Genomic DNA, 22836 nt, shown 5'->3' with positions numbered 1-22836 from the left:
ACACAACTAGAAAGAAATCTTGTCTATTTCTTCAGCTTCTCCGTCAGCTCCGGCACCTTCTCGAAAAGGTCACCCACAAGCCCGACATCAGCGACCTGGAAGATGGGCGCATCGGCATCCTTGTTGATCGCAGCAATCACCTTGCTGTCCTTCATTCCAGCCAGGTGCTGGATCGCCCCGGAGATGCCGACGGCCATGTACAACTGCGGCGCGACCACCTTGCCGGTCTGCCCAACCTGCAGGCTGTTGTCCGCATACCCACTGTCGACGGCTGCACGGGACGCGCCAATGGCAGCTCCCAGGCTGTCGGCCAGCGGCTGCATGACCCTGTCGAATTCCTCCTTCGACTTCAGGCCCCGGCCGCCCGACACGATCCTGCCCGCGGTCGACAGATCAGGCCTGTCTGACTTGGCCAGGTCCTCAGACACCCACTCGGTGGGGCTGGCCGTCTTGGGGTCGGCGCCGTCCTCGACGGCCGCGGAGCCCTTGCCGAGCAAGGCGGGGGCGAAGGCGGTGCCGCGGATGGTGATAATCTTGACGGCATCTGACGACTCGACCGTCGCGATGGCGTTGCCGGCGTAGATGGGGCGCACAAACGTGTTCTCGTCCTCTATGGAGGTGATGTCGGAGATCTGCTGCGAGTCGAGGAGGGCCGCTACGCGGGGCAGCAGGTTCTTGCCGAATGCAGTGTGGCCAGCAATGACGTGTGTGTAGCCCCCCTTCTTGATGTTCTCCACGAGCAGGTCGGCAAAGTTCTCGGGGAGGCCCTGTAGTTCAGAGTGAAAAGTGGTTAGCATTTTATCTCTGCATTGGCAACCACTTCAGAACAAGTCTCCGTGGGGCGTCTTCCAATTGGACCCCAGGGCCAGGGCCAGCATGTGTGTGTATATAAAATATACCTTGTCATAGGCGCCATTATCTACTGCGATTATCTTTTCCACGCCGTCTGCTGTGGCGGCCTCGTCTGCCACCGGCTTGATGTTGCTCCCAGCCACGAAGCCGTGCACTGGGCCGCCGACCTTCTGGGCTGCTGTGATGGCGCTGAGGGACCCGTGGTTCAGTTTGCCCTCCTTCTGCTCGAGGACGGCGAGGGTCGAGGCTAACCGGCGCAGGGCGGCGGGGCTGAAGAATGCAACGGGGGACGCGCTGGGCTGCGCAATTCTCCCCCGCAGCTGGTGCGCTGCTATTCTCCGTGCCGTACAAAGCATATTGAAAGGTACAGGATGGCCTCCGTCACCTCGTGTGTGGCAGAGAGTGGTGAGCGACAGGGAACGAGGCGGATTGGAGGAATGGGGTCGGCACACGGCGAAGTCGAACCCGTCACTCGATCGGCTGGCAACGGGCCATCCGACACTGACCTCGGCCCTCCGTGAACGGCAGGTGCAGTAAGTAGTCTACTCACTTGGGGGGCTACATGCAGTACAGGTACAGGGTGCAGGGATACTGGGTGGGGAGCTGGCAGGCAGGCTGGCAGGCTGGATGCTTTTGTTGCCTGAGGCTGCCACTTTTTGGAAGGGCCCGTGCGTCTGCTGGCTGGGCTGTCGCGCCCAAATTTGATCCTGCAACGCGACAATGCTCATCCCCAAGAGCGCAGTCCAGCACAGGGACCCATCTTTCGCGACGGCAAGCCATCATCATCAACACCGCGCCTGACCCCTCCCTGCCACCCAGTCCATTCGGAACGGTAGCTTGCAGCCTCCTGGATTGAATGTTCCTTCAGCACTGGTCGCTGCACATCTTGAATTGTCTGGATTAGAGCTGTATTCGGCGCTATATCGACTACCAGCGCCATTCCTGCATCAAATTCACCTGCATCCCCAGCCCTGAACCCCATTCATCACCATGGAGGAGGAGAACGTCAGCTACGGCACCCCTGCCAATGGCGCATCGCCTGGCAGCAACCCAATTCTTGCGCAACCACCTCTGGCAGATGTGAATCCTAGCGAAGGTTGGTTACAAACTCGTGCATCATTGCGCCAGAGCGCCAGCCCAGCCGCCAACCCTTGCATCAGACTAAACATTTCTTCATCCAGATGTCCAAATGGGTGAAACCACATCCACTGAGCCACAAATCAAACAAGATAGCACCACACCAGCACCAGTCGCCGCTTCAGACAACCCTCTCGATGCCCCGGAAGGCCCCGCCCCAGACAACGTTACTGCCCAGGATGAGGATATGGTTGATGCCGAGGGTGAATCCAAGGGGGACCAGCCCAAGGAAAGCGAGGCAAACGGCGAGAGCACCGTCGGAAAGACCAAGGAGGCCATCGAGAATGCCGCGCGCGAACACCTCATCTCCCAAAAGCACTCCATCATCTTGCCCAGCTACAGTACCTGGTTCGACATGAACGTCATCCACACCACCGAGCGAAAAGCTCTACCTGAGTTCTTCAACAATCGTAATCGAAGCAAAACTCCATCTGTCTACAAGGACTACCGCGATTTCATGATCAACACCTATCGCCTCAACCCTGCCGAGTACCTCACAGTCACAGCTTGCAGACGGAACCTTGCTGGCGACGTTTGCGCCATCATGAGGGTTCACTCCTTCCTTGAGCAATGGGGCCTGATTAACTACCAGGTAAAGTTTCGAGGCTTGAACCAGAAAACTACAAGGATGCTGACTGCTCAATAGGTCGACCCAGACCACAGGCCGTCCCCGACCGGCCCACCATTTACTGGTCACTTCAAAATAATCTGTGACACACCCAGAGGTCTCCAGCCGTGGCAGCCGGCAGCAGATACCGTTGTCGCTTCGGGCAAGGCCAATGCTGATACTGAGGCCAAGGCCAAGGCTGGCCCAGTGCCCAAGAGCGAACTGAACCTGGAGGTTGGTCGCAATATTTATGAGGCCAATGCTAAGGGTGCAAAACTCAACAAGAGCGAGGGCAAGACCAACGGTGACGGACCAGCGACTAACGGAGTGTCGGGGACGCCGTCTGACGAGCTCACCAAGGCACCCATCGCAAAGGTCAATTGCCAGACCTGCAGTGCCGACTGCACACGAATCTACTACCACAACAATTTCGTTGATTCCGCATCAAACACCAAGAAGAGCACGGACATCTGTCCGAGCTGCTTTGTGGACGGTCGATTCCCAGGAAACCAGTTGGCTACCAACTACCAGAGGATGGAAAATCCCACTTACTCGACAACGCTCGATAGAGATGCGCCCTGGACGGACTCGGAGCTGTTGCGGTTGCTAGAGGGCCTGGAGAGGTTCGACGACGACTGGAATGAGATTGCAGACCACGTCGGCACCAGGACTCGTGAGGAGTGCGTCCTTCAATTCCTGCAACTCGACATCGAAGACAAGTACCTCGAGTCAGAAAACTCGCTTGCGGCCCCCATCGGAGTCTCGATGCTGGGAAGCCAAGGTGGGCAGCTGCCATTCAGCCAGGCTGACAACCCGGTCATGTCGGTTGTGGCGTTCCTAGCCAGTCTAGCAGACCCTGCCAGCGCTGCCGCGGCCGCTAGCAAGTCCGCGGAGGAATTGCGACAACACCTCCGGGGCAAGCTCGAGTCAAGTGGTGCTCTCGACGAGGGCTCCGATGCGAAGGGTAAGGGCAAGGAGAAGGAGAAGGAAGGCGATTCGATGGAGGTCGATATTCAGCAGGAGACCACGACGACCACGACCACGACCACGACAACCACAACGAAGACCACCGCGCTCGCAAACATCCCGCTGGCGACAATCGGGGCGCGTGCCGACGGACTGGCCTCTCACGAGGAGCGCGAAATGACGCGAATCGTGTCGGCGGCGGTCAACATAACCCTGCAGAAGATGGAGCTCAAGATGAAGTTCTTCAACGAGATGGAGGCGATCCTCCAAGAAGAACGGCGCGAGCTGGAGCGGGGCCGGCAGCAGTTGTTCCTAGACCGTCTGGCCTTCAAGAAGCGAGTGCGCGGTGTGCAGGACGAGCTGAAGGCGGCAGCCCTCGCCGGCGGCGAGCAGGGTGCCAGGATGGCACAGGATGTGTCGATGGATGGCGACAAGCTGAGCCTGCAGGCGACAGCGGTCGGCAGCAGCGTGCAGCCGTTGAGCAGTGGGGGCCAGATCAAGAGCTACGAGGCATAGAGCGTCACGGATAGCTACGATTGGCACCACCAAGATCAACGGGTTTCACCTCGGGTCTGAGACGAAGATGCTCGCCTGCAGGCACGACTGTTGTTTTTACTCTATTTTCCCCCAACCAATCATCTGACTGGGTTTTATTGGACGAATCGGAGAGGCGTCAAGTGGGTCGGCGATGCGCAGAATCGCATTCCAACATTATTACTTTTTTTTTCTTTGCCTTGAGATGATGGGAATGGTTATTGTAACAAAAGCTGCCTATGCTGTCCAGGATGAGAAACGGAGGGGTCAGAGAGGTCGAAGTGGAAGCCTTGAGAGAATAGAGACTCTAATTGCAATGACCGATTTGGAAGACTTGGCCTGCATATACATTCTGATTTGAGGTCTTGAATGGCCGCTGGGCCCCATTCGACCGTCTCGGAGACGCGGAGGGTGGTAGAGGCCAGGTGCCAGTCTCCTGGGTTTACGGGGTGTCCCCTCTCTTGGCTGACGAGAGCTGGGTTGGTTGTGTGTGTGCTGAGCATCTTGGAGGCACGGGATTATCTGCAGCAAGCATCAGCGCGACCCAGGATTCTGGTATTCGTGCTGCGGCTCACCCCAAACGGACTTGGTGTTTGGCTCTGCATCCAAGGGCTGGGATTTGAACGGGGTCTGATTCAGGTGCACGGGTACCTAGGTACCTGGGCAGTAGCAGGGAATGGCATGTGAAGGATGACGTTTGTGCCAGTGAATGTGGCTGATAAGTTGGTGGCTTCGGAACCGTGGCGTGCAATGGACTGCTCTGCTGGATCCGATAATAAAATCCCAAGGGGTCGGGTCAGGTGCGTGCATCCGCCGCCTCAATCAAAACCGCTCAGCATGCTATTTCGGACAACTGCAACGAAGTAGAGCCCTGATTAACAGACTGCTACAAGGCGTGCACGAGACAGCACCGCCAGACGGCCTAGTGGGCATCGGACCGTTATGTCGCGGGGGGTCTCCAGTTTTTATCCCTGCAACCTCGGCTCGACGGAGCTGGGCGGAGCGGACGGACGGTCTGGCGCGGGGGCCCTGGGGGTGGGGGACAACAAGTCAGTTGTCGGTCTGGGGGCTCTGGGGAAACATGCACTGGACTTGGCCAATGCTAGTGCTGGCTGGGTGTAGGAAGGTGCGACGGCACGGGTAGGCAAATCTGGCTGCTTGGAGACGGGCCAAGAGGAAGGGGGATCAAGGGCGGGCACGTATGTATGTACCGTCCCGTACCCTTTATAAATGGCATATGCCTCAGTCGCTCCCTCTCCCACATGTTAGCAACATCCACCATCTATTGTATGTGCAGCTCTACCAGCCCGCCAGCCTGCCACGGGACCCATCAACCAGAAACTGTGTGGTGACGTGAGGACAGGACCCCTGTACTAGCCACCCACCCATCCCTCCATCTCTGTACTCCGTATCTATAGTCCGGCTCTTGTTAATACCTCGGCTTCGGCGTTGCATATACCCACAACACACAGCATCGCCGGCTACTCCAGAGACGGCAATCCCTACTGCCGAAGACCACACCAGCCCCGGGTCCTCTGAAATACCTCTTGTCGCTGAGCAGTGCCGCCACTGTCACCTGCTCGCCTATCCCGCACCGTCTGCATCCTCGTAGAGCCTGCGCGCCTCTGTCTCCTTCACAACCCATTGGTGATGTTGGCTGCCTTTGCAAGGACTGAGCTTCGGTCCCAACCTTTGCGAGCCCTACGTGGTAGCAGCAGCAGCAGCAGCAGCACAATCTCCTTTCCCTCGCGTCGGACGGCTCCACTGGTTTGTCGCCCCACGCCTGTCCTCCCTCTTAGTTCACCACTCTCCGGCCTGACCAAGACCCTTTCCACTCACCAACTTCCGCCCTCCAACAGATCGCAGCAGCCATGGCCCCGGCCAGTCGACGAGCCAACAGCTCCTTGCCTCAAGGTCAGTCACCCGTTGCGCCCACCATGCCATCTCGCCCCCTTCTCCTGCAGCGAGGGGACCCCCACCGTCAACCAGCAGGCCGCTGACAGATACCATGAGCGCCCACAGGTTATGCCGAGGACAAGTCAAAGGGGCCCATGCTCCGGTTCCAGGACTCGTTGCCCCGTCTTCCCGTGCCCACCCTCGAAGAGACCGCGGCACGCTACCTGAAATCTCTCCACCCGCTGCTCAGCCCCGGCGAGTTCGAACAGAGCAAGAAGGCCGTGGCAGATTTCGTCAAGCCCGATGGCGTCGGCTCCAAGCTGCAGGCAAAGCTGCTCGCCCGTCGCGAGCACCCCAAGCACAAGAACTGGATCTATGACTGGTGGAACGACGCGGCATATCTCTCGTACCGAGACCCAGTCGTCCCCTACGTCAGCTACTTCTACTCCCATCGCGATGATCGCAAGCGCCGGGACCCTGTCAAGCGCGCCGCCGCCATCAGCACTGCCGTCTTGAGCTTCAAGAAGGCCGTCGATGAGGGCACCTTGGAGCCCGAGTACATGAAGAAGTTGCCCATCTGCATGGACAGCTACCAGTGGATGTTTAACGCCAGCCGCGTGCCCGCCAAGCCGGCCGACTACCCTGTCAAGTTCGACCCAAAGGCGCACAAGCACCTGGTGGTCATCCGCAAGAACAACATCTACAAGGTCGTCCACGAGGTCGGCGGGAAGCAGCTCAGTGTGACTGAGCTGGAGGCCCAGTTCCGACGCGTCTACGAGCTGGCCGTGTCGCGCGGCCCAGCCCTCGGTGCCCTCACTTCCGAGAACCGCGACGTCGCTACCGACGCCAGAGAAGCACTGCTTAGCGCTGACCCCAGCAACAAGGCCGCCCTCGAGACGATCGAGTCTGCCTCGTTCGTCGTGTGTCTCGATGATGCCGCCCCTGTGACGCTCGAGGAGCGCGCACACAGCTACTGGCACGGCGACGGACAGAACCGCTGGTATGACAAGCCCCTGCAATTCATCGTCAACGACAACGGCACTTCAGGCTTTATGGGCGAGCACAGCATGATGGACGGCACACCAACGCACCGTCTGAACGACTACGTGAACGATGTCATCTTCAACAACAAGATTGACCTCAACGCGACCGACGTGCGCTCGAACATACCCGAGCCGACCCTGGTCAGGTTCAAGATCAACAACGAGGTCCAGAAGGAGATCGACCGCGCCATCACTGACTTCAACTCGGTAATTGGGCAGCATGAGCTGGCTGTTCAGTCCTACCAAGGCTACGGCAAGGGCCTGATCAAGAAGTTCAAGTGCTCGCCCGACGCCTACGTGCAGATGATCATCCAGCTGGCCTACCACAAGATGTACGGCAAGAACCGCCCCACGTACGAGAGCGCGGCGACGAGGCGGTTCCAGCAGGGCCGGACCGAGACATGCCGTTCCGTGTCGGATGCCAGCGTTGCGTGGTGCAACGCCATGGCGGACCACGGGGTTGACGACCAGACCAAGGTCGGCCTGTTCCGCGATGCGGTCGCTGCCCATATCGAGTACATCGGCGCCGCTAGCGACGGAAAGGGCGTGGACCGCCACCTCTTCGGGCTCAAGAAGCTGCTTGCCCCCGGCGAGGAGCTTCCCGAGATCTACAAGGACCCCGCCTACGCTTACAGCAGCTCGTGGTACCTTTCGACGTCGCAGCTGAGTTCCGAGTTCTTCAACGGGTATGGATGGAGCCAGGTCATCGATGCTGGCTTTGGTATCGCCTACATGATCAATGAGAATAGGTAAGTTCCACACTGTGAAAGGAGGGGATGGGACCTGTGTAGGATCGAAATGTTGGCTGACCACGTGAATAGCATCAACTTCAACATCGTCTCCAAGGGCATGGGAAGCCAGAAGATGAGCTTTTACCTCAACGAGGCGGCCGGCGATATGCGCGACCTGCTGGCGCCAACCCTTGAGGCGCCCAAGTCCAAGCTGTAAGGGTATATATAGCTGGGCCCATTCATCATAGAAGGACATCAGGTCAAGGGGGGCCTGGGAGGTTCCGCAGCCGTGGAACAGGACTGGGACGCGTGGGCGCTGACCCAAATAGAAGTGATCTTGTCTGCTTTGGGCTCAAAAGTCATCATATTCCAATATGTTTCCAAGCTACTGCTCATATAGACAGCATAGGCACCTCTCATGAGCCCATCGGGCTTTGGACGTTTCTATCATATCCCGGCTTGAGTGGAGAGATGGGCCTTGTACACTAGACTATGTATGACGCGCGTATGTGTGCGCGTAGGCAACGTTAGACCCATATAAATGAGATTTGCCTCGCTCTATTTCAATGTTCACGGCCCCAGAATGTATCTGAAGGGCCACGGAGCAAAGGTCATACATGCACGACGGTGAGTCGAGTAAAGTCCAACTTTGATGTTTGATCTTGACCAGGGCTGAAGAGACAAGGCTTTAGATTTCCTTCGCGACGGGGTGAGGACGGGGTGAGAAGCGACCAATCCAAAGCGCATCGACGACCACTCTCGTGGCAATACTCTTTCTGTAAATATATTGCGGAAAAAATGTGACGTGTTTTTGATGCGGTCCTATCACTTCCCGACAATGATCACAACCTCAGCTTGAAACGCTCCCTTGGACAGACCAGTCCGTAGACAGTGCAGACGGTGCTCGAATACTAGGAGCCGTCGCACCGTCGGACTGGTATCCCAGCACAAACAAAATTCCCTTCGCTGCCTCCAGCTAGCCGCCACTCAGCGAGCCGAGGAACAGATACCTGCCGAGCCAGAGGCACACCACGACATACCTTTAACCAGAGTGAGACACGATCTCGTCCACCAATGTCCCCTTCTCAGCGTCGTAGTAGGAGCTAATCTGTCCCGGCAGGGGCACCTCGATATAATCATCATCTGGGCCGGAGATGACGTTGAGGTTGATGCCCGCAGACTTGGAATGGATGATCTTGGTGGCCGTGCTCTCCTTGCTGAAGTAGACCTGGGCACCATCGACCGAGTCCATCATGACGGTGGGTATTGTGCCCATTACTTGCAACGCGAAGTTTTGCGACTTGACCACGTCAACGGACGATACAAGCGTGTCCACGATCAGGTTCAGCCTGTTTGTGTTGTCGATGGTCACCGCGTTGGCCTTGCCCTTGACTATGATGGTCGAGTTGTTACATCTGCTGATCAGGATCGAGTGAGACAGCGAAGCCTCGATCTCGATGGGGTTTGCTTCCTTGTCGAAGTTCTCGATCGTCCACTTGTTGCCCTCGAAGGCCTTGACGGGCGGCTTCTTGGCCCTCATGCTCTCTGGCTTTGGCTTCTTCCCGGGCGCGGGGCTCTTGCCCCTGGAGGTGTCGGAGACAGTGCTGCTTGCGCGCAACGACGGGTTCTTGTGCGTCATCTCGGACCGGTCGACCTTGCGCAGGCCCGCGGTGACGGCCTCGCCCTTGTTGAGCTCGGAAAACACGGCATCGAGGCCGCTTGCTGCTGTTTTGGGGGCTTCCTTCTGTTCTTTGATCTGCAGGACTGGTGGGGGCCCTGGTGGCGGGGGTGGTGGTGGGCCACCGGCAGCTGGTGGAGGAGGTGCTGGCGCAGAAGCTGGGGCGGCAGGGGCGGAAGCAGCCTTGACGACCTCCTGGATTGGCTGGCCCTGGGCATTCCAAGGGATGCCGGAGGGGAAGTACTGCTTGATATATTCACTAAGGTCCTTGAAGATCTGGTGGAAAGACTGTATCCACTCGACCTGCTGCGGGTTCTTGTCCTTGTTGTCCTTGATCACTCGGTTTCCATAATATTGTGCGGAGCCCAGCGTGTTTTCAACGTGCTTGTGCGGCTTGCCCTCGTCGGTAACCCAGGCCAGCACCATGATGCCCTCGGCCACGGCGCTGAGCTCGTTGGAGACGGGGGACCCCCTGTTGGATTCCTTTATGTTCATGACAGCCATCAGGGACTCGTTGATGGGCTTAAGCAGCCGCTGGTATGCCTCCATGTCATCGCCGTTGCTCATGTTGGGCTTCTTGGCCTTGGTGGTGATGAGCAGGAACTTGCGCTCCTCCCGGAAACCATGGAGGACCTTGGCAGCTTGTTCAGCGACGAGACCACCAATGGCCTCGCTGAGTTTGGAGTATTTCTCGACGGATGTCTTCAGAAAGGCATCGAAGTCCTCGATGGAGTCGGGCAGGTCCTCGTCGGCGGCGGCGGCTGCGGGAGCGACGGGGGCGGGCGCGGGGGCGGGCGCGGAGGGTGCGCGGGAGGGCGCGGAGGGTGCGCGGGAGGGCGCATCAGAGATGGCCTTGGTGGAGCCATCGGGAGATGCGAGGGTCTCCTTGAGGGCGGGCACAGCCTGGGGGATCTCGATGGTTGAGGAAGCAATGTCCTCGAGGCGCGAGGTGGCGGCCTCGAGTCTGTGCAGCAGGTTAGTGACGCGTTGGTTTGTGTCGGAGGAGACGACGACGGGGGCCATGGCGAGGGGAGGAGGGGAGGGTTGTCGGGGTCGGGTTTGCATATGCGGGAGGGTGTAATGGTGTTGTGGTGTCATGAAGGTGGAATTGGAGGAGCGCACCGCTTGATCAAGGTGGTGAGGTTGTGCATGTTGTTAACCTGAGCCATTGGTGTTGGGGACTCCGGGCAGCGGCAACCCGTGGCCTTATTACTATACTAGTAGGCGGACGAGGTGGCTAGTGGGTATGGTATCTTTTGGCTGGCGAGAGGCGGTCGCGAGTACTTGCGGGACCTTGGAGATGCTCGAGCATGTAGGCCGGGTCGGGAGCTTGTGAGATGTTCAGATGCAAAACAAGCTGCATTACGTTGCGTTACAGTCGGCCGGGCTGCCAGGGCGTGGACCTGCGGCGCTCAGGGGTGGAGGGGGGAGGGGGGAGGGGGATCTGGAGACTGGAGCTGCTGCGGGTGTGGAGTGGAGCCTGCCTACCTTTATACGGTAGACTACTCCTTATTATTAGTAGATACTGCTGTCTATCTGCCCAGGTAATGAATGAGTGACTGTTGGTAGGTTGGAGCAGGCAGAAAGAGGAAGGGTCTCCACAGTAAATGTACGTGTGGACAGATAACCACAGTACTCAGGCACCCGAGTTTCAAGAGAGGGAAAAAGTGGGAGCCTGCGATATGCAATGACGCCAGCACATGAGCACCCAAGATGTGGTTGGAGACTGTCGCGGGCCAAGCAACCGCACGACAGCAGAGATTCAATGCAAGCCAGTCTGCTGCCCGTCCCTGCCCCTTCCCTGCCCCTTCCCTGCCCCTGAGCTTGCAGGTGCATGTACGTACCCCGTACCACGGACGCCCCGGCCCGTATTACGTAATGCACGCTAGCTCAGCGCAGCCCAATCAGACTCCACCCCTCTCCGACAGCCAAGGCCAATCCGCTATCACTCCACAGCAAGATTCTCATTCACGTTCTCCGCCACCAATGCTTCATTTTTCCCCCCTCTTCCCTGCAGATCATCAAGGGCGTCTAGCTCAAATGGTAGAGCGCGCGCTTAGCATCCCATCTCCTTGGAATTGCGCGAGGTACACGGTTCGATCCCGTGGTCGTCCATTTTGCTTTTGCCTGGCCAGAGGGGAGTATCGTGGCATGTACGGAGTACGCAGCATATACACATGAAGATGGTCATAAGTCATCAACAGCAGGCCATGCCGCCAAACAGGCCAGGTACAGGTACTGGGGCAAACCTGCAGGCTCTACAACGTGGGTCTCTTTTTTGCAATTGGTTCGCAGGGCCGCGTACTATACAGCACTCATATAGGAGTGAGTGGGCACCACTGTCAACCTGCCTAGGTAGACCGAGACAATGTAAGTAATTGTCAATGTGTGAAGTGTTTCTCCGGGGGTGAACACTCACGTGGGATACTGTGTACTGTTCCACGGGAGGGTATCCCACAGGATGTTGTCCACCACACACGGGTGTATATTCTGTCTTGAACCACGTGGCGGAGTCCGCCTCCACCACTTATTTGATATATTTATATATACCATGCTGTGTACACTTCAAACACACAACAAGGGATATTATCTTGGATATATCATGGACTAATACAAGAGCCCTCATGTGCATTCAGAGAATGTCACTGTACAAATGCCATCGGGGCGACCCCGGGCTAGCTCGATCACGTCATTCGGGCTCCAGAATGCCAAACCCGCCCTGCCGCTCAGCAGCTCAGCACGAGGCCGAGCTTCGCCCGGTATCGGCTCCCAGAAGAGCCTCCACGGGGCTGCAGCGTCGCAGTGCCGCACCGCCCGCAGAGAATGTACCGGTACCTCGACCGACAGCCTACCAAATACCGGGTAGATACCCCGGATTCCAGCCAGACCTTTGCCGTCTGCTCACCTTTCCCTCCTCACACTCTACTGTACTGCCTGACCATCGTATCGTATCGTATCAATTGCGCCGCCGCAGAGGAGCAACGGGCGCAGAGGGAACCTTCCAAGTCTTTGAACGAGGCCGGCTCATAGTCAATCAATCCACCCCGCCGCAGCCGAGTCTGCGTGCCCGTGACTCTTCTTTGCCTCAAGTGCTGCGCTCGCCCAGCCACTGAGTCACCTCACCTCCGCAACCACCACATCTCAGAAACTTCGCAGCATGGCAGCCTCATCTTCAGCAGGCGGCAGCGTCGCCAAGAAGGTCTTGCAAAAGGTCGACCTCGACGGCAACAACCTGCCTCCCTCGCCCGCCCCCTCCAGCCCCGCCAATGGCCGCCGCCGCTACGCCCTTGCCACCGAGCTTGTCTACACTGACAACAAGGACCAGTATGGCGCATCCAGCTTTCCCATCTACCGCTCGGCCACCTTCAAGCAGTCCGGTGCCAACCCCAACGGCGAGTATGACTACACTCGCTCCGGCAACCCAACCCGCACTCACCTCGAGCGCCACCTGGCCAAGATCATGAATGCCGCCCGAGCCTTGGCCGTCGGCTCTGGCATGGGCGCCCTCGATGTCATCACCCGTCTCCTGAGGCCCGGCGACGAGGTCATCACCGGCGACGACCTCTACGGCGGCACCAACCGCCTGCTCACCTACCTGTCCTCAAACATGGGCATCGTCGTCCACCACGTCGACACCACAAACGTCGACAGCGTCAAGGGCGTCCTGTCCGACAAGACCGCCATGGTCCTGCTCGAGACCCCAACCAACCCTCTCATCAAAATCGTCGACATCCCCACCATCTCCAAGATGACACACGACTTCAACAGCAAGGCCCTGGTCGTGGCTGACAACACCATGCTGTCACCCATGCTCTGCAACCCCTTGGAACTGGGCGTCGACGTTGTCTACGAGTCCGGGACCAAGTACCTCTCGGGTCACCACGACATCATGGCCGGCGTCATTGCCTGCAATGACTCAGCTCTCGGGGACAAGATGTACTTTATGATCAACTCCACCGGCTGTGGCCTCTCCCCCGACGACTCCTCGCTGCTGATGAGGGGCATCAAGACCCTGGCCATCCGCATGGAGAAGCAGCAGTCCAACGCACAGGCCATAGCAGAGTTCCTCGAGTCGCACGGCTTCAAGGTACGGTACCCGGGCCTCAAGTCGCACCCGCAGTACGACCTCCACTGGACCATGTCACGCGGTGCCGGCGCTGTCCTGTCCTTCGAGACCGGCGACGTTACCATATCTGAGAGGATCGTCGAGGCTGCCAGGCTCTGGGGGATCAGTGTGAGCTTCGGTTGCGTCAACAGTCTGATCAGCATGCCCTGCCGAATGAGCCATGCCAGCATCGACCCGAAGACTCGGGCTGAGAGGCAGATGCCCGAGGACATAATCCGGCTTTGTGTCGGTATCGAGGACGTCAACGACCTGATTGACGACCTCTCACGCGCGGTAGGACTCGCAAAAATATACCACCCATCTTGAAGCCCAGTGTATATTCTAACATCTCTTCTTAGCTGGTCCAAGCTGGTGCCGTGAATATCACATTGGATGGTTTTCACGCAACTAGCAACACGAACATTTAATCTTCGTCTGCATGAGCTTGAGGGCGTAGAGGTTGTGGGATTGGCGTAAAGGCGCATCGTGCAAAGCATCTCGATACTCCAAAAGTTGGTCTTGTCGGTGCACAGGCATTTGTTAATTACACAAGAAGGGATTTAATTTCTTTCTTGCTAAAAAAGACAACAAAAACAAACAAGCACGTCAAACTATCGGGACACAGTAGTGAAATGGGCTACAGAAGCAGAAACAGCCATGGATGGACAAAATAGACCAAGTTCGCGCGTACAACAACACCTCACGTCTTCGGGCGGCGCTTTTCTGCAGCCTACATACCTGTCAACGGACATGTTCCACTGTTGGGGAGGGGCCGGTCGTACCTGGTGGGCTTGAAGCCAGTCGGCAGGAGGTAGCTCGCCCCTTCGGTGTTCATGCTCCCAAAGATGGAGCATCGGCGATGTGTGATGGCCTCTTTTCGAGGACGAATTGGAAGGCTGGCTGTTCCGAGAACTATCAACACCTATGCGGCTCGGTGGGGGTTCGAGGGATTCACTGTACCTAGGCTTGGGTTCGTGGGACTTGGTTTGGCGTGTGTTGGTGTCGTTAGACATCTCCAGGCAGTGAATGATCAACAAGATCAATACGTCTTGCGGACTGGGGGTTTGAAGACTCGAGGTTGTGAGACAAAGGAGCCACAACTCAGGGTTGTCTCAGCTACGGGTCTCTCACTTGTAGAGCAGACGAGTTTCAGAGAAAGGGAAAACGCACTTCGAGGGCCTCATGGTGAAAGCGACTCCCCATCCCCTTTGCCAGTGGTTAACGGCCCTGCCTTATATGCATCCAGGCCATCATGAGGATTGCAGACTGGCCGGTTGCTCTGCTGACCCTTTTCGCACTCGGTCAAGACGTTCTACTCCAGAACGGAGCTGTAAAAGGCTTATCGCATATTTGGACCCTCACCGAGCCTACGCGGCCGGCTGGCACTGGCGTCTCGACGGGGGCAAACCCTCGAAGGGGCAGCAAAGACCGGAATATGATATTGGATGCCAACCCGTGTAACCACCACGCAGCAGCAGGCGATAGCCACTCTGCTGACCTTGCATGCGCACACAAAAGTAGCAGAGAAACGTCCGTGTTGGGCCCAAGAGGGTGACACGCGAGTACCATCATGTTTCCAGCGCGGACCGCCGCACAGATTGGTATCTCTATGTCTCCATGACGAGAGAGTTCGGTGATGGCATCTTCCATATTGAGCCGGAACACATTGTGCAACCACACCTGTCGACGCACTAGCCCTCTTTCATGTACAACACTGGTCCACGTTCCAAGATCCCGTTCTGGAAGCCCCAAGGCCTGTCAATACCCCCGTCGACAGCGCAAAACGTCCAATTGTGTACCCTATCCCACCACCTCCGCCATTCTTGCCTCCTTTCTTCACGGCGGATCCGGCGGACGCCATTGGCTCGAAGGGGACGGCAGGCGAGCATGGAGGGGGGGCCGAAGTGCCGACAGATCGCTGCATACCTAATCTTGCCGCGCTGGTCCACCCTTCCCAGATGGGAGTTCCAAATGCACAGGTGTCGCCCAAGGGGCTACTGTCGGCTTTGACGACAATCTCTGTGTGTCCGTTTGCAATTACACAATTCCTTCCTCGCCCCCACCATCTTCTAATGCGGGCCCCTTAATACATCTGAGACCTCCCCCCTCTGAGCCGCCTCGAGGTTGCCTCCTAGTGCTGAAGAAAACGAGGAGTTCAGGTAAAAAAAGGAATGGCCCCGTGGGGAAACCACACTCACCGGTGAAGTTGGAACTGAGACTTGTTCATGTAGGCAGCTGAAAAGGGAGCACAGGGACGGCACAGCTTCAACTGGCCGCAGCGCGAAGGAAGCTTTGTTCCAAGAGTCTATGCACACACGAGTCACGGAGAATCGATACGTGTGCACGTATCGACGTGATGACGGTCACACGCGAAATATGACAGCCTCCGTCGATGGAAATCATGCAGTTTGAGCTTTTGTGTCAAGTTGCCTACTCGCAGAACAGGACAAGGGGAATGGGCGAAGAGCAAATAGTAAACGTCCAAATTCATTTCGAATAGAAGACCGCCAGGCAGGGACACAGGCCGTCTGCACCTATCCGCCCTGCGCCAATCTATCGTTGGGGAGGGGGGCATCGCGCCGTTTGGAACGAGTCTGACCGAGAGCGTAGACCACCAGCCGCTGCCCGTCTTGTCCAGGACTGCCAGTCGGGCCGGCATATGAGAGCATTTGAGGGAGCGAGCTGGGAGCAACAGCCGTCTGTGGCTTCTCTAGTCGGCCACCCTCCGCTCCGGGATCGACACCCGTCGGCTGAGGAAATCAGGAATAAGAGTTGTTCACGAGGTAGCGAAGTGTGGTTCTACAGAGACAGCGATACCATCAGCTGATGCGAGTCTGCGTCGCAAGTGTGTGGGACTTCCAGTTAAGATTCTCCTCGGACCGCCCTGACCTTGTCTGCGGCTGGTGTGATTCGAAGTCTGGCAGAAAGCCTAGCAGGAGTAAGCGATGGCAGCGCCTGGGGCAGAACGTAAGTCCTGAACCACGGCGGCGGGTCTAGACTCTGCCGCGCCTCTGCCCTGTTTTAGAATCTTCATCGAATCCTCGCGAGGTGTTTCCGTGTTTCCTCCCGTCCACCCGCCCGCCATTCACTCTCGAGTCTCAGCTCACATGTAGAGAGGACCCGGGACCGATAAGCCCAGACTGGGAACCATCCACCCTGGTTCCAGCCGTGAGGCAGGCGAGCGGAATAGATAGCTATTGCGAGGCAAGCGACGGGCGGAAGGGAAGGGGACGGCCCTCACCGCTCCTCCCTGCCTCATTACCTGGCCCCCTCACAACTCGTGCGCATACTGCGGATTTCTACTATGCTCCTTGGGCTGGCTTGTGAAGTGTCATGTCGTACCGCGTGGTATGCACTCCGAAGCGATGCATGAGGGGGGAAAGCAAACAAAGGTCCCTGATCCAAGGTCACGAAGTGGTGCCGTTGGCCAGATCATCTCTAGGCCCCGACGCCTCGGACTGCCCCAACCTGTCGTCAATGCCTCCTTCATCACGGGCAAGCGGTGGGCTGACGGGTACTGCACCCTTTGCATAATGCCGCCGCCCGCGAGCTTGCCGAATCTTGTTGCTGGTTCTTCTCAGCCTCACCACTAGACACGGCACGAGGTGGACTCGCTTGTTCCGACAGATGTTGGAATAGCGCCGAACTCCAAAGTGGTGCGAAACTGGGGCCTGTCGGATAGCCGCTGGAGAATCGAGGTATCTAGGTCATTTCCATAGAAGAAGCAGCCCGGTCACTAGGTTTGTGATACGGCCAGCATCTGTTTGCAACGAGTCTTTTTTAATTCGATATTCATTTCGATAGTATGTTTGGCGGTAAAAGGAGCCATTCTTATACAGATGAACCCCCCTTGGAGGGTTGTTCTTCAAAACAATGCGCCCGAGAGCACAGGCAGTGAAAACCTCCATGTGATTTGCAAGACGCTCGACAAAGAAAATGTGTGACGTGGCCATCCCTTAAGTCTCAAAGCGGTCGGGCAGCATGATCGGCGCGACCAGCGTCCAGACGTACATGGCATAGCAGATCCAAGAACTGATGATCTTGACCCAGCTAGCCCAGTAGGTACGTCCAACAGTGGCGAAATCGTCCTCCTTTTGGTCATCATAGCCCTGCGTGATCAGCGTGGCAACCCATGCTGTCGCAAGGAAGAATATGATGTGGAACATGGCGTAACTATACTGAGTGCTGCCACGCTCGTCATCGTGCGCCGAGTTGTCACCGCTGGAGCCATCGTCCTCATCATCTGACAGCAAGGCGTCGGCTGGCAGACTTCCCTCCTCCACAGCCCTTCGCAGAGCCTCGGCACGCATCTCCCTGCGCCCACTGGGCTGGGTGGTGACCAGGTCATGCTCGTCTTCGTCAGGCAAGCGGATTGCGCCTCTGTTGTTACCCAAGCCGAGGCTCTGAGTAGCTGCCCTGGTGGTCGTGTAGGCAACGGTGAGCATTGTGACAACGGCCCCGAGTACTACCGTTGTAGTCCGCGTGCCCTGGGAGAAAGCAAAGGGGTTGCAATGCTTGGAGCCATCGTCATCGGGCTCCATAGAGACTGCCGACATGGTCAGGTAGGAGCAGTAGATGGCGACCATGGCCGACTGCGCCAGGCCAGCCTTGGGGTTAACCTCCTGCACGGCTGGGTGGACAGAAATTGCCGAGACGGCGATCCACAGCAGCAGGTTGACAGTAATGACGGCCTGGTTCATGGAGCAGCCACTGCTCGCGAAGAATATGTACTGGATGATGGACATGGCGAGGGAGCCAATGTACATGCCCAGGGTGGAACCGATGAGGACAAATCTCCAGGCACCGGAGTCGGTATTTTCGATCTGCTCAAGACAGTACTCGGCCCAGGTATGAGCTAGGTCAACCAGCAGTATCAAGCCGAGGATCAGGAACAGCATGGCGGCAAAGAAGGAAACATAGTTGCCCCAGAACTGGAAGAACGGGTCCGGGATCAGGAAGGAGATGACGATGAAGGCCAACCAGGCAATGACCTTGGGGCCCCAGTAGCCATTCTGCAAGGCGGCCCGGGGGTTTTTCGACGAGGTGACACCAACCATAAGACCGGCGAAAATCAGATGGAACAGGCCCAGGGCAAAGTTAATCCTATGCACTGCAAGCCAACCGTAGCACTGGCCGGATGGGCATGTGATCTGGACGTAGTCGAGTGTGAGCTTCTGGAGGTTTTTGATGGCCCATGGCGTGAGCATGATCCACGATAGGATGGAGTTGACGAGGAGGATCAAGGCATAAGCAATCCGAGTCGCGACACTTGTGGTGTTGTGTTAGCCGTGGTCCGGGAGGTGTGGCGAGGGCGATGCTTCGGAGCGAGGGGGGCTTCACCTGTTGCCGCACTTGCCGCAGGCGCTGCACACCATGGAGCAGGTTGCGGCGCCACAGCAGCTGGCAGCGAAGGACACCAGCTAGAAAGCACAAGGAAGAAGTGTCAGCCACATTCTCTCAGACACGACGCGCGAGGAGGGCCGATGGGTCAAGACGTACAGTGCTTGCGCTTGGCAGTGCCAGCAGCGGAAGAGAGAGCAAGGCACCCATCCTGGGAGTCTGGGCCCGAACAACAACACCAGCAGCAAGTATTGATATCTGACGGATCGAAAGGGGATGAATTCTTCGGATGGATCTGCAGGAATCAGGGGGTGGTTCGACGCTGCTCAGGGCGCGGGATGTCGATGCTGTTGCTGGCTGGTGAGTGATGCTTGGAGAAGCAGAGGCTGGGAATATGGTTTGAGGTTGGGGCCGAATTATCAACAGCCGACATGGCAGGCAAGCCAACCAGGAGGGAAGCTTGGTTCCAAGGCCTGGCCTGTTTGTCATTGCCCAGGATGCCCAGCGAAATCACGTGGGCCAGACCAGGCTTCCGGCTGACCGGGTACGTAACTGCTCCCGAGCTGCGAGCCGCGCCCGCCCAACGTTACGTACTCGGTACAAGGTACAAGGTACGCATATTGTTCCTTTCTTGAGCCGCCCCACCCGTACGTAGTATGTACTCCGTACCTGCATCGCAGCCACAGTATATAAATGTATCGACGGGTCGACTGGGTGGGACGGTGGGCAGTGAGTCCCAAGGTTGTGCCACCGTTTCTCGCCAGACCTCATGATATCAAAGGCCTGGCGCTGCGCATCCGCATCGGACATCAGACTGTCAGGATATCCTCATCTTCCTGAAATATCGAAGCGGGAGGGCCAAGACGGGGCCGTAGGGGTGGGACCAGCCCAACGGCTACCCGGCAAGCCTAATAATACCGTAGCTCTTGGCTCCCAGAGGCTCGGCTGTCAGCTCGCAATCCTGGGAGCTGCATTTCTTATCAGTCATGGCCTATCGAAATGCAGCGCCATGGCTCTCCAACAAAACCGGGGCCACTTTAATAGACGGCAACACGTAGTCTACCCAGGCAGGCCAGGACCCTAATCTGCCACTTCTTGCTCACGACATTCTTCCGTGATAAACCCGCCGCCCTTCACTTGATTCCATTCCAGAACGCTCCTTCTTTGCTCGCGTGTTTCTCTTTCCTCTCGGCCTGTTTTTCACTCACTCAATCCCTTTTTCTCCCCCCGTCTCCCCCCCCTCTCTCTCTCCATTACCCCAGAATACGACACTCGGGTTCTCGCGTTGCTACCGCTTTGATGGTTGGAAACCGCCCCTCCTAACACATCCAGCACCATGGCCAACATGAGGGACCGTCAGCAGCTGCACCGCGCTCGCATCATCTCGAGCGTCGCAGCTACATTCGTGTCACTGGCCTGCGGAAGTAACGTGAGTGCACCCAAGTCCCCAGTCCCGAGTCACACAAGCAGCACTCCCCGGGCTCTCGTATAATCGCGGGCCCCTCGGGTCAAGCTCGAGCAGGCGGTTGCTGACGGCTCTGCTGCCCCTCTGTACAGTATGTCTACTCGGCGTGGGCCCCTCAATTCGCCGACCGCCTCAAGTACTCGACGACACAGAGCAACCTCATCGGCCTCGCCGGCAACCTCGGCATGTACGCCTTCGGAATGCCTGTCGGGATCCTCGTCGATGCCAAGGGACCGCGCCCGGCCGCCCTCCTCGGATCCATAATGCTGGCCCTAGGTTACTTCCCGCTACACCTCGCCTATGACAAAGGCTCCGGCTCCGTCGCCATGATGTGCCTGTACTCGTTCCTGTCCGGCCTGGGAGGGTGCACTGCCTTTGCCGCCGCCGTCAAGACCTCTGCCCTCAACTGGCCGCATCACAGGGGCACCGCGACGGCCTTCCCCCTGGCTGCGTTTGGCCTGAGTGCATTCTTCTTCTCGCTCGTCGGCGGCTTCCTCTTCCCCGGAGACACGGGCGACTTCCTGCTGCTTCTGGCCTACGGCACGGCCGGCATGACCTTTCTCGGTTTCTGGTTCCTTCGCGTTGTCCCGCACCATGGCAGTTACCAGTCCGTGGCTGCCGACGAGGATGAGGGCAAGGTTCGGTCAGATGCACCCTTTGTCGAGCCTGGTGAGCCCCCCTCCTCTTTCCCCTCAGCTACTTCGCCCACCTCACACATGAACCAAGCGGATCAAGAACCCGGCACCGCGGACCCAAGGCCCAAGAACCCCTACGATTTGACCAGTGGTCGGACCGGAGACGGCGAGGCCGGAGGCTCGGGCGAATCGTCCACGCTCACGACGGCAGCTTCTTCCACAATCGTCGCCGGGACGGACGATTCAGACGAAACCTCGTCACTCGTCTCCTCCAAGGACTCCTCGGTGGCAGGTGAAGTTTATGTGCAGAATGTTGATATGGATCGGTCTCATTTGGTAGATATTCGTGGCTGGCAGATCATACGCAGTCTCGAGTTTTGGCAGTTCTTTGCCATCATGGGCATCCTAGCCGGCATCGGTTTGATGACCATCAAGTAAGTATAATTTGCACCGTGGGCCAGCCTCGTGCGCGCGAGACTTACACATGAGAACAGCAACATCGGGCATAGCGTGCAAGCACTTTGGTCGCATTACGACGATTCTGTGAGCAACGACAGTCTGCTCAAAAGACAACAGCTTCACGTATCTATCTTGTCTGTCTGCAGTTTCTCGGGTCGCCTGCTGAGCGGTATGTCCATCTTTCCCGCGTGTCACCAACTCCCTTCGCCTCTCCTGTGGTCTGACCATCCTCGCCAGGTGTGGGCTCCGACTTCCTCGTCAAAGTGCTCCATGCAAGCCGCGTCTGGTGCCTTGTTGTCGCTGGATTCATCTTCACCGTTGCCCAGGTGTGCGCTTTGGAAACGGTCAACCCGAACCTGCTGGGCTTCGTTTCCGGTCTTTCAGGCCTTGGCTACGGATTCTTGTTTGGCGTGTTCCCCTCAATTGTTGCCGAGAGTTTTGGCATACACGGACTGTCTCAGAACTGGGGCCTTATGACTATGAGCCCGGTCGTTTCCGGAAATGTATTCAACCTGTTCTACGGAGTGGTGTTTGACCACCACAGCGTGGTCGGCCCCAACGGCGACCGCTCCTGCGTCGAGGGGCTGCAGTGCTACCGCGCCGCCTACCTGGTCACACTGGGGTCTTGCATTGTTGGATTCGTCCTCACCCTGTTTGTTATTCGGCACCAGTCCGTTCAGAAACAAAGGGACATCAAAAGCAAAGATGGCCTTGAGGACTAGGGCCCTAGTCTAGTTGAGTTCCTTTGGGTGTTTGTGTGAAGGCTTGGCGTATGGTCTTGCTGTGTTGGTGATGTGAGATGCCTGTTAGAAGACTTAGACAGCATATAGAGAGTTCAGGCGTTCATGGTAAGTTTTGGAGATTAGACCCGGGCTGTGGTTTTCCTTTTGGGTTGTTCTGGGTCATATAGACGGACAGTGAAGGGCTGTCGATCAGCTCGGGTTCACGCAGGGGCAAGGCTATTGGGAACATTAGCTGTTCTACCATTGCTGCGGCTCAACCAGAGGCACGCAAAATAAATCATAAGTCATGTGCTAATAGAGACAAGTACTTGATTTCATGATAATATGCAACAATCGGAGTGATCGAGTCTGCGGTGGCATGAATGTTTGGCATGGGTGAAGCTCTTCAAACATTTAAATGCCACATCTACCTGACATATTGTTAGCACCAATGTGGACAACAGCAGTTCTCAGATATACTAGCAATGTGGATTTAAGAGGGTCCTATAAAAGGAAATTACATATTATTCGGAAGCGAGCATTTTGTTCGGTCACGGTCTAATGCAACCTTTGCAGATTCTATTCCAAATCCGAAGCCCAGTTGATAGTTAAGTAATATTCCTTCCACAAAAACGCCCAATACATCCTATAAAAGCTTTGAATTTC

The 22836-nt window shown here is 57.2% G+C and overlaps 7 protein-coding genes across 7 annotated transcripts; 4 read left to right on the top strand and 3 right to left on the bottom strand.

The window, feature by feature from the left end:
* Positions 1-23: 23 nt before the first annotated feature.
* KVR01_002020 (uncharacterized protein) lies at positions 24-1208 on the bottom strand (the record flags this gene model as incomplete). The annotated part of the gene is made up of 2 exons (XM_044782845.1): positions 24-767; positions 900-1208. 2 exons carry the CDS (start codon positions 1206-1208, stop codon positions 24-26), a joined length of 1053 nt encoding a protein of 350 aa, XP_044647035.1.
* Positions 1209-1575: 367 nt separating this feature from the next.
* On the top strand, positions 1576-4429 carry KVR01_002112 (uncharacterized protein). Its single transcript, XM_044790031.1, has 3 exons — positions 1576-1948; positions 2034-2581; positions 2636-4429. Exons 1-3 carry the CDS (start codon positions 1843-1845, stop codon positions 4076-4078), a joined length of 2097 nt encoding a protein of 698 aa, XP_044647127.1. The 5' UTR covers positions 1576-1842; the 3' UTR covers positions 4079-4429.
* Positions 4430-5158: 729 nt separating this feature from the next.
* KVR01_002578 (uncharacterized protein) lies at positions 5159-10589 on the top strand. Its single transcript, XM_044790557.1, has 4 exons — positions 5159-5863; positions 5956-6010; positions 6119-7784; positions 7857-10589. Exons 1-4 carry the CDS (start codon positions 5747-5749, stop codon positions 7981-7983), a joined length of 1965 nt encoding a protein of 654 aa, XP_044647593.1. The 5' UTR covers positions 5159-5746; the 3' UTR covers positions 7984-10589.
* KVR01_002360 (adenylate cyclase-binding protein) lies at positions 8809-10467 on the bottom strand (the record flags this gene model as incomplete). The annotated part of the gene is made up of 1 exon (XM_044787649.1): positions 8809-10467. The coding sequence occupies one exon, from the start codon at positions 10465-10467 to the stop codon at positions 8809-8811; it is 1659 nt and encodes a 552-aa protein (XP_044647375.1).
* Positions 10590-12601: 2012 nt separating the features above from the next.
* On the top strand, positions 12602-13977 carry KVR01_002344 (uncharacterized protein; the record flags this gene model as incomplete). Its single annotated transcript, XM_044785250.1, has 2 exons — positions 12602-13843; positions 13909-13977. 2 exons carry the CDS (start codon positions 12602-12604, stop codon positions 13975-13977), a joined length of 1311 nt encoding a protein of 436 aa, XP_044647359.1.
* Positions 13978-17505: 3528 nt separating this feature from the next.
* KVR01_002129 (uncharacterized protein) lies at positions 17506-19099 on the bottom strand (the record flags this gene model as incomplete). The annotated part of the gene is made up of 3 exons (XM_044789664.1): positions 17506-18817; positions 18890-18969; positions 19049-19099. The coding sequence occupies 3 exons, from the start codon at positions 19097-19099 to the stop codon at positions 17506-17508; spliced, it is 1443 nt and encodes a 480-aa protein (XP_044647144.1).
* A 690-nt stretch (positions 19100-19789) lies between these two features.
* KVR01_002863 (uncharacterized protein) lies at positions 19790-22781 on the top strand. Its single transcript, XM_044785924.1, has 4 exons — positions 19790-20318; positions 20447-21423; positions 21484-21617; positions 21686-22781. Exons 1-4 carry the CDS (start codon positions 20226-20228, stop codon positions 22168-22170), a joined length of 1689 nt encoding a protein of 562 aa, XP_044647878.1. The 5' UTR covers positions 19790-20225; the 3' UTR covers positions 22171-22781.
* Positions 22782-22836: the final 55 nt, after the last annotated feature.

The sequence above is a fragment of the Diaporthe batatas genome (assembly GCF_019321695.1).
Source record: "Diaporthe batatas strain CRI 302-4 chromosome Unknown Contig00003, whole genome shotgun sequence".
NCBI classification, from domain to species: domain Eukaryota; kingdom Fungi; phylum Ascomycota; class Sordariomycetes; order Diaporthales; family Diaporthaceae; genus Diaporthe; species Diaporthe batatas.
Note: the sequence above shows the minus strand (reverse complement) of the source record. Positions and strands in the feature narration are given on the sequence as shown.

Bases quoted from the DNA above. Each gene is read 5' to 3' on its own strand.
- KVR01_002863 (XM_044785924.1), top strand. From the start codon at position 20,226: ATGGCCAACATGAGGGACCGTCAGCAGCTGCACCGCGCTCGCATCATC. The intron at 20,319-20,446 runs GTGAGTGCACCC...CCCTCTGTACAG, and splicing joins CACTGGCCTGCGGAAGTAAC to TATGTCTACTCGGCGTGGGC. The intron at 21,618-21,685 runs GTATGTCCATCT...CATCCTCGCCAG, and splicing joins CTCGGGTCGCCTGCTGAGCG to GTGTGGGCTCCGACTTCCTC.
- KVR01_002578 (XM_044790557.1), top strand. From the start codon at position 5,747: ATGTTGGCTGCCTTTGCAAGGACTGAGCTTCGGTCCCAACCTTTGCGA. The intron at 5,864-5,955 runs GTTTGTCGCCCC...GCCCTCCAACAG, and splicing joins CGCGTCGGACGGCTCCACTG to ATCGCAGCAGCCATGGCCCC. The intron at 7,785-7,856 runs GTAAGTTCCACA...CCACGTGAATAG, and splicing joins TACATGATCAATGAGAATAG to CATCAACTTCAACATCGTCT.
- KVR01_002112 (XM_044790031.1), top strand. From the start codon at position 1,843: ATGGAGGAGGAGAACGTCAGCTACGGCACCCCTGCCAATGGCGCATCG. The intron at 1,949-2,033 runs GTTGGTTACAAA...TTCTTCATCCAG, and splicing joins AGATGTGAATCCTAGCGAAG to ATGTCCAAATGGGTGAAACC. The intron at 2,582-2,635 runs GTAAAGTTTCGA...ACTGCTCAATAG, and splicing joins GGGGCCTGATTAACTACCAG to GTCGACCCAGACCACAGGCC.